The sequence below is a fragment of the Carcharodon carcharias genome, chromosome 12, assembly GCF_017639515.1.
Source record: "Carcharodon carcharias isolate sCarCar2 chromosome 12, sCarCar2.pri, whole genome shotgun sequence".
NCBI lineage: Eukaryota > Metazoa > Chordata > Chondrichthyes > Lamniformes > Lamnidae > Carcharodon > Carcharodon carcharias.
In genome coordinates, this window is record NC_054478.1 from 119,562,908 (window position 1) to 119,577,922 (window position 15,015).

Genomic DNA, 15,015 nt, shown 5'->3' on the forward strand with positions numbered 1-15,015 from the left:
AGTGACTAGATCGGTGCTGGGACCCCAGCTGTTCACAATATATATTAATGATTTAGATGAGGGAACTAAATGTAATGTCTCCAAATTTGCAGCTGGCACAAAACTGGATGGGAGGGTGAGCTGTGAGGAGGATGCAGAGATGCTTCAATGTGATTTGGACAAGCTGAGTGAGTGGGCAAATGCATGGCAAATGCAGGATAATGTGGATAAATGTGAGAGTATCCACTTTGGTAGCAAAAACAGGAAAGCAGATTATCTGAATGACTATAAATTGAGAGAGGGGGACTGTGCAACGAGACCTGGGGTCATTGCACACCAGTTGCTGAAGGTAAGCATGCAGGTGCAGCAGGCAGATAGAAGGCAAATGGTATGTTGGCCTTTATAGCCAGAGGATTCGAGTACAGGAACAGGGATGTCTTTCTACAATTATGCAGGACCTTGGTGACACCACACCTGGAATATTGTGCAGTTTTTGTTCTCCTTATCTGAGGAAGGATGTTCTTGTGAAAGAGGGAGTGCAGCGAAGATTTACTAGACTGATTCCTGGGATGGCGGGACTGAATATGAGGAGAGATTGAGTTGGTTAGGATTATATTCACTGGAGTTCAGAAGAATGAGGGAGGATCTCATAGAAACCTGTAAAATTCTAGCAGGACTAGACAGGGAAGATGCAGGAATGATGTTCCCGATGGTGGGGGAGTCCAGAACCAGGGGTCACAGTCTGAAGGTACAGGGTAGACCATTAAGGACTGAGATGAGGAGAAATTTCTTCACCCAGAGAGTTGTGAGCCTGTGGAATTCACTACCACAGAAAGTAGTTGAGGCCAAAACATTGTATGTTTTCAAGAAGAAGGAGTTAGATATAGCACTTGGGGCAAAAGGAATCAAAGGATATGAGGAGAAAGTGGGAGCAGGCTACTGAGTTGGATGATCAGCCATGATCATAATGAATGGCGCAGCAAGATCTAAGGGCCAAATGGCCTGCTCCTGCTCCTATTTTCTCTGTATGTTTCTTTGTAATTCTATACCCAAAAAGGGCTACCCACTGTTCTGATGTGGCAGATGATGTGTGCCAGGCGGATCAAATACACAAGGGAAACTTGGTCACCCGGTCACAATGGTTTTGCAATTTGTATTTATTTTGAGACGCATGCCCCGAATTCAGTAGTAATAAATCTGGATAAAACTGGAGGCTTTTCACACTTCTGGTAGATATCACAATGCCTTTCTCTGACACATAGCCTAATTCCCTTTATACATGTTGCTCCCTTTTAATGCAAATTCCATTGTTCCCATGTGTCTTTGGAACTTTGCTTTTCTCATAATATAAATCATTGCATGGTGCTAGTATTATCTGTAACCTTTTGGAAAAATAAACACACTGCTTGGTCTAGCTTCTCTGGTTAGGTGTAACATCCTACCATCTCTTTGAAATTCAGACTAGCCTGATTTATCTAAAAATTCTCCTCAGCAAGCATTCTAAAACTTCAGCCATGTTTACGTATTTAGCATTTCAAACCTCGCTTCCTTTTGATGAGACAATGCCTCCAGACAGGCTGTCTCCAACTCAGTTAAATCCCATACACTCAGAAATGATCCAAACCCCACTATTAACCTATTTTTACAATAATCACAATAATATTATGAGAATTGTTATACTTTCATGGCACCACCAAAATCTAGTTGAAGCAGGGCGTAAATTCCATGTCCAGAATATTCCAGCAAGTCATGGGAGAAACCCAGCTAAAGTCCACAGCATACCACGCACAGTCACAAAGAGCTTTAGAACAGTAAAACCAGACTCCCAAAAACAATGATCAGGGAATACTATCATGAGTACATACATGACTGGGATAAAGGTCTTGGGTTTTCTTCTGTTCACCACCAGGGACTCACCCAATGAGCCCACCAGGTTTACTTCTTGCATTAACTTATGTACACCAAGTGAGGAGTCCCCTGAAACTAATCAAGGAGAAAATTTTAGATCAGAAGAAAGAGGTCTCTTTCTATGTTAGACTATATATCCGTGTTCCATGAATGGCTTACGAGAGCCTGTGATGTAGCCCAGGAGTACTTAAAAACCTCTCAAACAGTTATGAAGAAGCAGGCAGACATGCCAAGGCCTGAACCCTCCAGCCAGGAGACTATGTGCCAGCGCTCCTACCAATACAGGGTGAAAGCCCGGTTCAATGGCCATTACTGGGTAGCAAAGAGAATTAGGGAGATAAACTGACACCCCAGACCATAGGAAAAACCAGAGATTGTGTCATGTCACATGTTATAACAGTACCACCGCTGGGAAAGGCAGGTGACGATCTGTCAGATAGCAAGAAGAACTGGAGGATAAAAGGGACAGTGAAGACAAATTAGAGGGAACCCTGGGCAAGGCCCAAATTGAACCCCCGAACATCTGTTTAGCAAGCACAGAAATTTTAGGGAAATTAGACACCACAATCATCCATTTAAATATGGAACAAAGAGCAATCTGGCAAGGATGCTCAACATGTTCAACAGCATTTGTAAAGACAAGCCAGGCTGCACCACTTTAGCTCAACATGATGTGGATTTGGGAGAGACCCCATCCCATTCAGCAGAATTCCTACTGTCTCAGTGCAGATAAACTGACCCAGGTATGGGAGGAGGTCAAATATATGCTGGAGCACAAACTAATCAGCTGGAGTTCCCCAGTTGTGCTCATGCCTAAGCCAGACAGCTCCACAAGGCTCTGCATTGATTACTGAAAGATTAATGTAGTAACCAAAGCTGACTCCCAACCTGGAAAACTGCATAGAGTAGGTAATACTGCCTATATCACCAAGGTAGACTCAATAAAGGGATACAAGGCACGTGCCTTTGACCATCCGAGTGAAGGAGATAATAACTTCATAACTCCAGATGGGTTATACCATTGTCAAGTCATGCCGTTTGGACTCAGAAATGACATGTGGGTGGGCCGAGGACCAGTACTGCCCAAAGCTGCGAAGTTACAGGCAGTAACCAATTTTCCCATCCCCTCAACAAAACTGGAAACAATGACATTCCTAGAGATGTGCGGTTTCTACCGCAAGTTTGTCCCTAACATCAGTACTTTAGCTGTCCACTAAAAGACCTATTACAGAAAAAAACAAAGATACTTTGCACAGAGAGATGCCAAACTGCTTTTGAGAAGCTGAAAGTCATTCTAGCAAACAACCCAGTTCTGGTAGCTACAGGCTCCAACAAAGCATTTCAAGTAGCCATCGATGCTAGTGACTCCAGGGTAGGGGCTGTCCTACTCCAGAAGGATGAAACAGGTGTAGAGAGATCGACTGGGTATTTCTCCAGGAAACTGAACAAACACCAGAATTGATGGGCGGGATTTTCCAGTTCCACCTGCCATGGGACTGGAAATTGCCACCTAAAATCAAACAACCTTTTGCTGGTCCGTCAGATTTTCCCATAGCGGGCGGGACGGGAAATCTTGCCTGATATTCCACTGTGGAGAAAAAAGCCTTAGCACTATTGCTAACTTTGGGATATATGTCTGAAATGCCTACTCAGAGACAGCAGTCGATACGGATCACAATCCCGTGACCTTTGTGGAAAAATTGAAAACGAAAAGATGCTGGACTATTTTGTTGGAGTTTGTTTCTCTAACAATATGACTTAAAATTTACCCACATTGCAAGGAAAAATAAAGTGATCGTAGGTGCTCTGTCCAGAGTACCCAAGCCACAACAGAGCAGAACCAACAGAGTAGAAGTGAAAGTGTGACATTGTGCATGAATGTGAATGTATGGATTTTGTTTTTTATTATTGGTGTTCTTTCCAAATCTTGTAACGAAATGGGAATGAATTTTGTTTCATTTCGTTTGGTGCGAAAGTATTACAACAATGTGCTTTTTTCTTAAGATACAATTTCTAAATTTTCTTTCACTGGCTGGATTTAAAAACAAGACTGAAACCCTTTAAAGACAATGGAGACTTCCCAGATGGCTACAATATACAGTTTGAATTTCACCAAGTTGGATGAAGAAAAGACAGTCAACCCACTGGGGTGTGTGAAAGGCCCCATTTCCTGTTGACTTTACACTATCCTGAAACTTTGCAAACGTTTCCAAGGTGAGACATACCTATTCGAAAAGAAATGAATGCAGCAAACATGGACAAATAGAACTTCTCTGGAATATCACAGAATCACACAGTGCAGAAGAGGCCCTTCGGCCCAACGAGTCTGCATCAACACGAGAGAAACCCCTGACCTACCTACCTCATCCCATTTACCAGCACTTGGCCCATGGCCATGAATGTTATAACGTGCCAAGTTCTCATCCAGGTACTTTTTAAACGATGTGAGGAAAGCCGCCTCCACCATCCTCCCAGGCATTGCATTCCAGACCATCACCAAGTTTTTCCTCACATCCCCCCTAAACCTCCTGCCCCTCACCTTGAACTTGTGTCCCCTCGTGACTGACCCTTCATCTAAGGGGAACAGCTGCTCCCTATCCACCCTGTCCATGCCCCTCATAATCCTGTACACCTCGATCAGGTCACCCCTCAATCTTCTATGTTCCAACGAAAACAACCCAAATCTATCCAAACTCTCTTCATAACTTAAATGTTTCATCCCAGGCAACATCCTGGTGAATCTCCTCTGCACCCCCTCCAGTGCAATTCCATCCTTCCTATAATTTGGCGACCAGAAATGCACACAGTACTCCAGCTGTGGCCTCACCAAGGTTCTATACAACTCCAACATGATCTCTTTACTTTTGCAATCTATGCTTTGATTGACAAAGGCAAGTGTCCCATATGCCTTTTTCACAACCCCACTAACATGCCCCTCTGCCTCCAGAGATCTATGAACACACACGCCAAGATCCCTTTGTTCCCCAGAACTTCCTAGTGTCATGCCGTTCATTGAATACTTCCTTGTCAAATTACTCCTTCCAAAGTGTATCACCTCACACGTTTCAGGGTTAAATTCCATTTGCCACTTATCTGCCCATTTGACCATTCCTGTAGCCCAAGACACTCAACTTCACTGTTAACACCTGGCCAATCTTTGTGTCAACCGCAAGCTTACTAATCCTACCCCCCACAGTCATCTATGTCGTTTATATAATGACAAATAATATGGGACCCAGCACAGATCCCTGTGGTATGCCACTGGACCCTGGCTTCCAGTCACTAAAGCATCCTTCTGTCATCACCCTCTGTCTCCTACAACTAAGCCAATTTTGAATTCACCTTATCAAAGTACCCTGTATCCCATGTGCATTTTGCCTTCTTTATAAGTCTCCCATGTGGGACCTTGTCAAAGGCTTTGCTGAAATCCATATAAACTACATCACAGAATCACAGTGCAGAAGAGGTCCTTCAGCCCATCGAGTCTGCACTGACATGTGAGAAACACCTGACCTAGCTACCTAATTCCATTTACCAGCACTTGGCCCATAGCCTTGAATGTTATGATGTGCCAGGTACTTTTTAAAGGAATGCACTGCACTACCCTCATCTACACACCTGGTCACCTCCTCAAAAAATTCAATCAAATTTGTTAGGCATGACCTCCCTCTGACAAATCCATGCTGACTATCCCTGATCAAACCTTGCCTCTCCAAGTGGAGATTGATTCTCTCCTCCTTCAGAATTTTCTCCAATAGTTTCCCGACCAGTGATGTGAGACTCACTGGCCTGTAGTTCCCTGGCTTCTCTCTACAACCCTTCTTAAATAGCGGAACCACATTAGCTGTTCTCCAGTCCTCTGGCATCTCCCCCGTGGCCTGAGAGGAATGAAAAATTTGGGTCCAAGCCCCTGTGATCTCCTCCCTTGCCTCCCTGAGCAGTCTGGGACACAAATCATCTAGACCTAGAGATTTGTCCACTTTTAAGCCTGCCAACACCTTCAATACCTTGTAACTCCCTATATCAATTTGCTCAAGAACCTCGCAGTCTCTCTCCCCAAGTTTGATACCTTCATCCTCATTCTCTTGGGTGAAGATGGATGTGAAGTATTGGCTCAACACTCCACCAATGTCCTCTGGCTCCACCCATAGATTGCCCTCTTGGTCCCTTATGGGCCCTACTTTTTCCATGGTTATCCTCTTCCCATTGATATATTTATAGAAATCTTGGGATTGTCCCTACTTTTACCAGTCAGAGATTTCTCATATCCCCTCTTTGCTCTCCTAATTCCTTTCTTAAGCTCCACACTGCACTTTCTGTACTCCACTAATGCCTCTGCTGATTTACTTCCCTTGTACGTGCTAAAAGCCTCTCTTTTCCTTCTCATCGTATCCTGAATATCTCTGGTCATCTATTGTTCTCTGGGCTTGATACTCCTTCCTATCACCCTAGTGGGAACATGTTGAGCCTGTGCCCTCCCCATTTGCTTTATGAACGCCAACCCCCCCCCGCACCACCACCACCACCACTGCTCCTCTGTAGATTTCCCCACAAGTAGCTGTTCCCAGTCCACCTTGGCCAGATCCTGCCTTATTTTACTAATTATCCACTCTCCCCAAATCCAAAACATTTTTTTTGCAACTTGTCTATTTCTTTGTCCATAACAAACTTAAATTGTACCATGTTGTGGTCGCTATCACTAAAATGCTCCACCACCACCTATGCCACCTGTCCAGCTTCATTCCCCAGAATTAGGTCCAGCACTGCGCCGTCCTTTGTTGGACCCTCTACATACTGATCTCAAAAGTTCTGTGCACATTTCAAGAATCCACTCTATCCAAGCCCTTAACACTATGCCTATCCCAATTAAAGTTGGGAAAGTTGAAATCACCTAATATAATTACCCAATTGTTAATTTTTTTACACACCTCCACAAATTGTGTGCATATTTGCTCCTCAATTTCCCGCTGACTATCTGGGGGTCTATAATAAACACTTAACAATGTGGCTGCCCCTTTTTTATTCCTGAGCTCTATCTACAAAGCTTCATTCGATGCCCCCTCCAAGATATCATCTCTCCTTACTGCAGTAACTAACACCTTAACTAATAATGCAATGCATCCTCCTCGTTTACCCCCTCCCCTGTCTCGCCTGAAGATTCCATATCCTGGAATGTTGAGCTGCCAATCCTGCCCCTCCCTCAACCACGTGATGGCTACTATATCACAATTCCACTTGTCAATCTTCACCCTTAACTTATCCGTTGTAGCTATAATACTCCTGGCATTAAAGTAGAGGCCATCCAGCCTTGCCTTACTCTCTTGAAACTTAATATACAACTAGCAGGGTATTTTAAGGGATTGTTTATCAAGCAGGAGAGAGATCAAGACAATTCTGTACTGAAACAGGCATCTGAAGCTGTTTGCCCTCTCTGTCTCTTTTCCCCTCTCTCTTGAAAGTATTGTGCCAAGATTTGCAAAGTAACCATCCTGAAAAGTCTACTGCAAACAGAGATCTTTTGGGAGTAAAATCTGCTCCATACAACTGAACCCAGGAAGGTAACTGAACAGAACAGCTGCAACACGAATCACTGCATCGAGACCAGCCAAAAAGCAGTTAACCATATACTCCTTTGTTTTATCTTCTCCACAAACTGTAAAAAATCCTTAAGCCTAACCTCTTATTCTGCTGTCTGCCCATGTATGTGTGCGTGCACGTGGGTCAGGCGAATGCGTGTGACTTCTGAATGGTTGTTGTGATTTACCTGTTTTTTTTAAATTCTGGAAATTGTCGGCAGCGCACCTGCCAACAATTAACAGGACTATTAAGGGTAATTGTATTAGGTGATTTCAACTTTCCCAACTTTAATTGGGATAGGCATATTGTTAAAGATCTAACTAAATGAAACTTTGTGCTGCCCATTGGGCAGGCGAAAAGGCCAAGCAGCTTTTGGATTTTTTGCAAAACCTCATCCACAATTTTCAAACTAATTTCTAACATAGAGTTAGACAGGGGAAGTTATTAACATTTTTTCACTGAGCTCTGTGCCTCAGGGAGCTTTTAATGTGCGCAAACCCACGCATGTGCACACTTCCGCGCTCGGGCTCCTCCCGCCCCCCACCTCAGCAGTGCACAGTTCATGCTGGCTGGCAGTTAATTGGCCAGCCAGTGTGAAATCGCAGTGGGAGCCCAATCGTGGGTGGTGTTCGGCTTTCTGACCGCTCCCGGGCCCGCCCGCCCACCGGAAAACCCTGGCCACAATTTCTAAATTTGTGGATGACCTTAAATTGGGGGAATAGTAAATGAGGAGGATTGCAACAAAGTACAGGACATTAACAAACTTGCAAGCTTGGAAAATAATTGGCAAATTAAGTTCAAAATAGAAAAATGTGAGATACTTTGGTAGGAAGGATAGAGGCGTCACTTATTACTTTGAAGGTGCAATCTAGTTGAGGTAGAGAAACAAAGGGATCTTGAAGTATAAATACATCAAACAATAGAAATTGCAACACAGATTAGCAAGGTCATGAAAAAAGCAAACCAAGCACTAGAGGTTTTATTGCTAGAGGGATAGAATTGAAAAACAGGAATATTTTGCTAAATCTATATCAACTTCGGGTAGTGTGTGTCTCTCTGGTTTTCATATTCTAAGCAAGATATAGAGGTACTAGAGAGGATGCAGAGATAATTTATAGAAACATATGGCTACATATATATGGAAAGATTAACAGGCTGGGTCTCTTCCCTCTTGAAAAAAGAAGGCTGAGAGGACATCCAATAGATGTCTTTAAATTTATGAAAGATTTTGATAGGGTGGATAAATAGTGCAAATTTCTTCTTGTGAGGAAAAGCATAACTAGAGGCCACCAGTATAAGATAGTCACTGAGAGATCCAAATAGGGAATTCAGAAGAAAATTCTTCATTCAGAATGGTGAGAATGTGGAACTCGCTACCACAGAGAATGGTTGACCAAATAGTATAGATGCATTTAAGAGGAAACCAGACAAGCATATGAGGAAGAAGGCATATGATAGTAATGGCTATGATGGTAGATTTAGATGAGAAAAGGTTGGAAGAGGCTCGAATGGAGCATTAACACAGACATGGCATGGATGGTCCAACTGGATATACCCCACAAAAACATGTAAAAATTTACAAATTCAAGGACACCATCTCACCAAACACTCCAAGGGCAGGTACTACACCAGTTAGACACAGAGCAAAGTTCCCAGCGTAGGTACACCATGAAGCTCCTTTTCAATATAATGTATTTGTTGGGTAGTTTGGTACATTCTGTGGATGTGATTCGGTGCTTATATAAATACAGGAGATACTTGCTATAAGGTTTCAAATAGTTTTGTCAACACTGAGTGGAGTCACAGATAAACTCCTTAAAATATATTTTAATAATTTCTCAGTTTGGTAATTAACTTCAGTGACGAAATGAGTAATGCCAGTTCCCATTCCAGAACAAATGTCATGAACTAGGCACCAACAAACAAACCCTGCCAAATATATCCAGCTCAATGGTGCTGCAATCAAACACATTAGTACCTTGGTTGTCGAGCTTCTGCAGCTGTGGCAAGTTTCGCAAGACAGTCATTCTGTATTTGTGGGGGTCTGTCCCACAACAAGGGTTTTCTGACAACCACAGCACTCGTAGGCGGTGCAGCTCCTTCAGGTAGCATATCTCCACCAGGCTTTGAATATCGTTTTTCCGGAGGTAAAGCTCACTAATATTCTGACAGTATTGAAAATCCACTAAAGAAGAGATGTTGTTCACACTTTGGGGAAAAAAAAAACACAAGATTAAACAAATTTTAGCCCTCTGTGTCAAAACAAGAAAACTCACAAAAAACCCAGTTACAGAAACAACCCCCTCCTCCAAGAACTTTCATGGAGGCAGATTCCATCACAGTTTCAGTAGCTCTTTGGTACCTCAACCAAAGTATCTGTTCTTTTTCATGAACCTCAACAGTGAGCAGCCATTACACTCGGTCCAACCCAATTCTGTTTTCCTCAACTGTGATCCTGGCTGATTCTGTACTCCGTGCCAGTGATCTTGGTCGATTGTTTTGTTCTGCTCTCCATGGCCCTGTACTCCAACTGTTATCCTAGTTGTGATCAATTAAAATCAACAAAAACAAGGTAATGAACCTGGCCATGTTACCCACTGTACCACAATTAGCTATGATACCAATGTCATGAAGCTATTAATGTATATATTATTGGAAAATATTTTTCTTTTAAAATAGAGGTTTAAACTGTGGGTGTGTCTTAATTGGATTAAAACCAGCTAGTCTGGGTGCTTTGATGTGTATTAGTTTTTGAGATGTAAACAGAGAATTAGAGGTGCATTTGCATTTTGTTGAATAGAGCATTCAAGAAGTGGGGTGGAAACTGGCACCTAGCTTGCAGAGACCAAGCAATATGTTTATATTACTAATAAAATTGGTACTATGAAAGGGGTTTTATTGTTAGAAGAGGTGGAGTTCAAAGGGCTGGTGATAATAATGAGAATTTACATTCAATAAGAAGTGCTAGGCAGGGCAGAGGCAATGTAAGTTCAAAGTAGCTGTAAGCCTACAACTGTCTCCACAGGAACCAAAGTGAGAGGAACCTCATTTTGAATTTGTAAGATGAAAATGCTCTGCCTGGTGCCTGGTTAAGTATATGGGTTGCTGTTGCCTTAATGGAAATTAGTTTAGGAATTTGTTGGAAGATATGATAGTAGTAATTTGTAGCCATGTGTATATATTTAACTTGTATAAATTAATGAAATACGTTTCATTTAGTTTAATATAAAACCTCTTGAGAACTGGTGGTCTGATTCTTGAATTTAGAATTGCATCTCAAACATACCACTTAAAAATATAGGTTATGACCGTTGCTTAAAGTTTCCCTCTGGGATTTTTAAATGACTCCGCTTTACCAAACTGCTGTCTCATAACTATCAGCCAGAGCCAAGTCCATAGTACCACAGGTGGTTCAGCTATACAGGCACCCCGCAAGGAAGTCTAGAAGAGCAATTGTGATAGAGGATTTGATAGTTAGGGAAAAAGATAGGTGTTTCTGCGGCCACAAACATTAATCCAGGATGGTTTGTTGCCTCCCTGGTGCCAGGGTTAAGGATGTTGCTGAGCAACTGCAGAGCCACCTGAGCGGGGAGGGTGGACAACCAGCAGTCATGGTCCACATCGGTACCAATAAGTAGAAAGAAGCATGCGGTCCTGCAGTCAGGATTTAAGGAGTTAGGTAGAAAATTAGCAAGCAGGACCTCAAATGTAGTAATCTCCTGATTACTCCAAGTGCCATGTGCAAGTAAGTACAGGAAAAAGGATGATTAGACAGATGAATTCAGGGCTGGAAAGATGGTGCAGGAGGGAGGCCTTTTGATCCTTGGGACATTGGGACTGGTTCTAGGGAAGATGGGACCTGTTGAAACCAGACAGGTTGCACCAGAACAGAGCCGGGACTGAGTTCCTTGCGGGGCACTTTGATAGTGCTGTTAGGGAGGGTTTAAACTAACTTGGCAGGAACATGGGAACCAGGAGGAAAAATCAAAGAGGAATACCAAGGTGCACAAAATACTACAAGAGGCAAATAACATTAGAATGGTGAATATTAAGTAAAGAGCTGGGTTCAGAGTAAGGGAGAAAGTATTAGAGCCTAAATCAGGGTTACACTGCATGTATGTGAATGCATGGAGCATGGCAAATAAGATTGGTGAGTTACAGATAGAGATTGCCATGTGAAATTGCGATGTGGCTATAACAAAGACCTGGTTCAGGGAAAGGCAGGACTGGGGCTTAAATATTTCAGGGTACAAGGTATTCAGGAAAGATAGGAAAGGAAGAAAAGGGGGTGGGGCGGTGGTATTGGTTGCTGAAGGAAGAGAACGTCCCAGAGGAGTCAAGGTCAGAATCAATCTGACAAGTGCTAAGGGACAAAAAAGGTGCAATTACATTGCTTGGTGTAGCTTATAGACCACCAACCAGTGAGAAGAATGTATTGGAAAAAAATCTGCAAGGAAATTACAGAGAGGTGCAAGAAACAAGTAGTTAAATGGGGCCTTTAATGACCTGAATATAAACTGGGATAGTGTAGTGTTAAGGGCAAAGAGGGGCACGAGTTCCTAGACTGCGTTCAGGAGAATTTTCTACAGCAGTGTGTGTCTAGTTCAATGAGAAAGGAGGCACTGCTAGACCTGGTTCTTAGGAATGAGGTGGGCAAAGTGTCAGTGGGAGAACTTTTAGAAGACAGTGATCATTATATCATAAGTTTTAGGATAACTATGGAAAAGGACAAAGAACAATCCAGAGTAAGAATAATTAACTGGGGGAAAGCCAACTTCAACGGGATGAGAACAGATCTGGGCCGAATAAATTGCAGCCAAGGGTTGGCAGGAGAAAGGGTAGCTGAGCAGTTACCTTCAAAGAAGAGATGGTTCCGACATAGGCCAGGTATATTCCCACAAAAGGGAAAGCTAGGGCAAACAAATCCAGAGTTCCCTGGATGACAAAGGAGGTAGAAATTAAGGTAAATAAGTGTGCTTATGATAGGTGTCAGGTAAAAAATGCAGTTGAGAATCAGGCTGAAAACAGAAGGCTCAGAGGGGAGGTGAAAAAGCAAATAAGAGAAGCAATGAGGGACTATAAAAATAAACTGGTAGCCAACACAAAAGGGAATTCCAAAGTCTTCCATAGGCATATAAACAGTAAAACAGTGGTAAAAGGAGGAATAGGGACCAATACACATGGAGGCAGGGGGCATGTCCAAGATATTAAATTAATATTTTGCACCTGTCTTTACCAAGGAAAATGCTACTCAAGCCATTGTAAAAGGAAGGGTTTAAAATAGGTAAGTATTGATTAGGCTGTCAGTACTTAAAGTTAACAAGGTCCAGATGAGATGAATTCAAGGATACGGAGGGAAGTAGAAGTAGAAATTGCAGGGGGGCTTGGCCTAAATAGCCAAGTGGTTATGGTACTGGGTTTGTAACCCCCAAGATCAAGAGTTCAAATCTCACAATGGCAAACTATGAAACAATGTAGCTTCATCTGAAACAGATGGAAATTGCAGGGTCACTGGCCATAATTTTTCAGTCTTCCTTAGACTCAGGGGTGGTGCCAGAGGACTGGAAAATTGTAAACATTACACCCTTGCTCAAAAAAGGGTGTAAGGATAAGCAAAGCAACTAGAGGCCAGTGAGTTTAACTTCAATGGTGGGGAAACCTCCAGCAACTATAATTTGGGACAGAATTGATAGTCACATGGACAAATGTTGGTTAACTAAGGAGAGCCAGCATGGATTTCTTCAGAGAAAATCATGGGCAGAATTTTTCAGTCGGCGTGCAGGGGCAGGCCCGACACGCCAATGTGTAAAATAATGTGCAATGACGTCAGGCATGCATCCCGAAGTCATCGCACATAGTTGTGATGGTTCTGCTGGTGCGCGCCGGAGTTGGCTGCACGCCCGCTGATATGTAAACGGCCTATTAAAGTCATTAAGAAATTAATTGAATTACTTGTTAATGCTGCCCGTCCATCCTTACGGTTGGCAGGCAGGAGAAAAGGCCAAGCGGCCTTAGTGTTTTTTAGGAAACCTCATCCACAAGCGAATGAAGTTTCCTAAAGCTTTTCTTTAATAAATAAAATCCTTTTCACATATATAAAAACGTCCCATCTCATGTGGCACAGTCACGAGGGGACATGTTTAAATAAATTTTTGACCCATTTATTTAATTTTTTCCATATCGATTCAATCTCCGAGGCAGCTCTGTACCCCAGAGAGATCACAGCACTCTTCCACGTGCATGCGCAAAAGAGCACTGGCCCCAGCTCTCCCTCCTCCCCCCACCCGCACAAGCGCTACCAGTCACGTCTTATGCTGGGCAGGCCTTAATTGGCCTGCTCATGTAAAACGGCAGCACAGAGCTGATCGCTGTCCGCGATTGGTTCCACGCCCGCTCCTGCCAAGCCAGCCTGCCATATGAAAAATTCTGCCCCATGTTTAACTGACTTTCTTAAGTTTTTCGAAGAAATAACAGAGAGGGTTGGTGAAGAGAATGCAGTTGATGTGGTATACATGGACTTCCGAAAGGCATTTGATGCAGTGCTGCACAACAAACTTGTGAGCAAAGTTATAGTTCATGGAATAAAAGGATACAAGCTTGGCTATTACCACTAGTGAAAGGATTGAGAATGAGGGGACACAGATTTAAAATAATTGGCAAAAGAAGCAAAAGTGATACAAGAAAAAACGTCTTCACACAGCAACTGATTAGGATCTGGAATGCATTCCCCAAGAGTGTGGTCGATGCAGGTTCAATTGAGGGATTCAAGAGGGAATTAGTTAATTATTTGAAAAGAAACAATCTGCAGGGATATGGGGAGAATGCAGGAGGTGAAGGCACTAGGTGAAAACCTCTTTTAGAGAGCGGGTATATGCATGATAGGCCGAATCTCCTTCTGAGATGTAACAATTCTGTGATTCTCTGTGATTAGTTATGATACAAAATTCAACTTCCATGAGAAAATGGTTAGTTCTTAACTTTTGCCTGTTGAAGTGAGTTTGTGTTAGAAGGCTGGAAAAGTCAATTATGCTTACCAGACAGAGATTTTAGCTGAAAGGCAGAATTAACTCCTCCAGGGCCACAACTGCTTAAGGCAAGTGATAACTTATCCAGTTGGATGATTTGATTTACAATTCAGTCAAGATAAACCCGAGAGACCTTCTTGTTAAAGCTAAAATTCATTAAGTGAATAAAAGGATGAGGTAATCCTTGGATTACATATGAATCTGAACTAGAGTAAAAAAATACATTTTTCACAACTTGATAAAGCTTTGCCAGCAAAGTTGAGAACTGAGATGTGTGAATATTTCAGTATTTTGTATCTTAAGTGTGACTACCACCCCATCTCCCACCCTGAGTAATTGCACCTCTTCTGTCATCCATCCTGTTTTTTGGCAAGTACAACTCTTGCCTCGAGTATAAATGACCTTTTAGGCTAATGTGAGCAATCAAGATGACCCATGTTGAGTTTGTTACAAATGAGTACATTCAGAGCCTGTCTCTGTAAATACGTATTGTATGTAAAAGATTGCATCATTGATTGATGAATAA

The 15,015-nt window shown here is 42.6% G+C and overlaps 1 protein-coding gene across 2 annotated transcripts in view; it reads right to left on the minus strand.

The window, feature by feature from the left end:
• cfap410 (cilia and flagella associated protein 410) overlaps window positions 1–15,015 on the minus strand; it is a 65,493-nt gene that overhangs the window by 14,390 nt on the left and 36,088 nt on the right. For both annotated transcript variants that reach the window (XM_041200806.1, XM_041200807.1), the window contains exon 4: window positions 9,443–9,672. In XM_041200806.1, coding sequence (XP_041056740.1) covers window positions 9,443–9,672 — 230 coding nt within the window. The remainder of the gene's footprint in view (window positions 1–9,442; window positions 9,673–15,015) is intronic.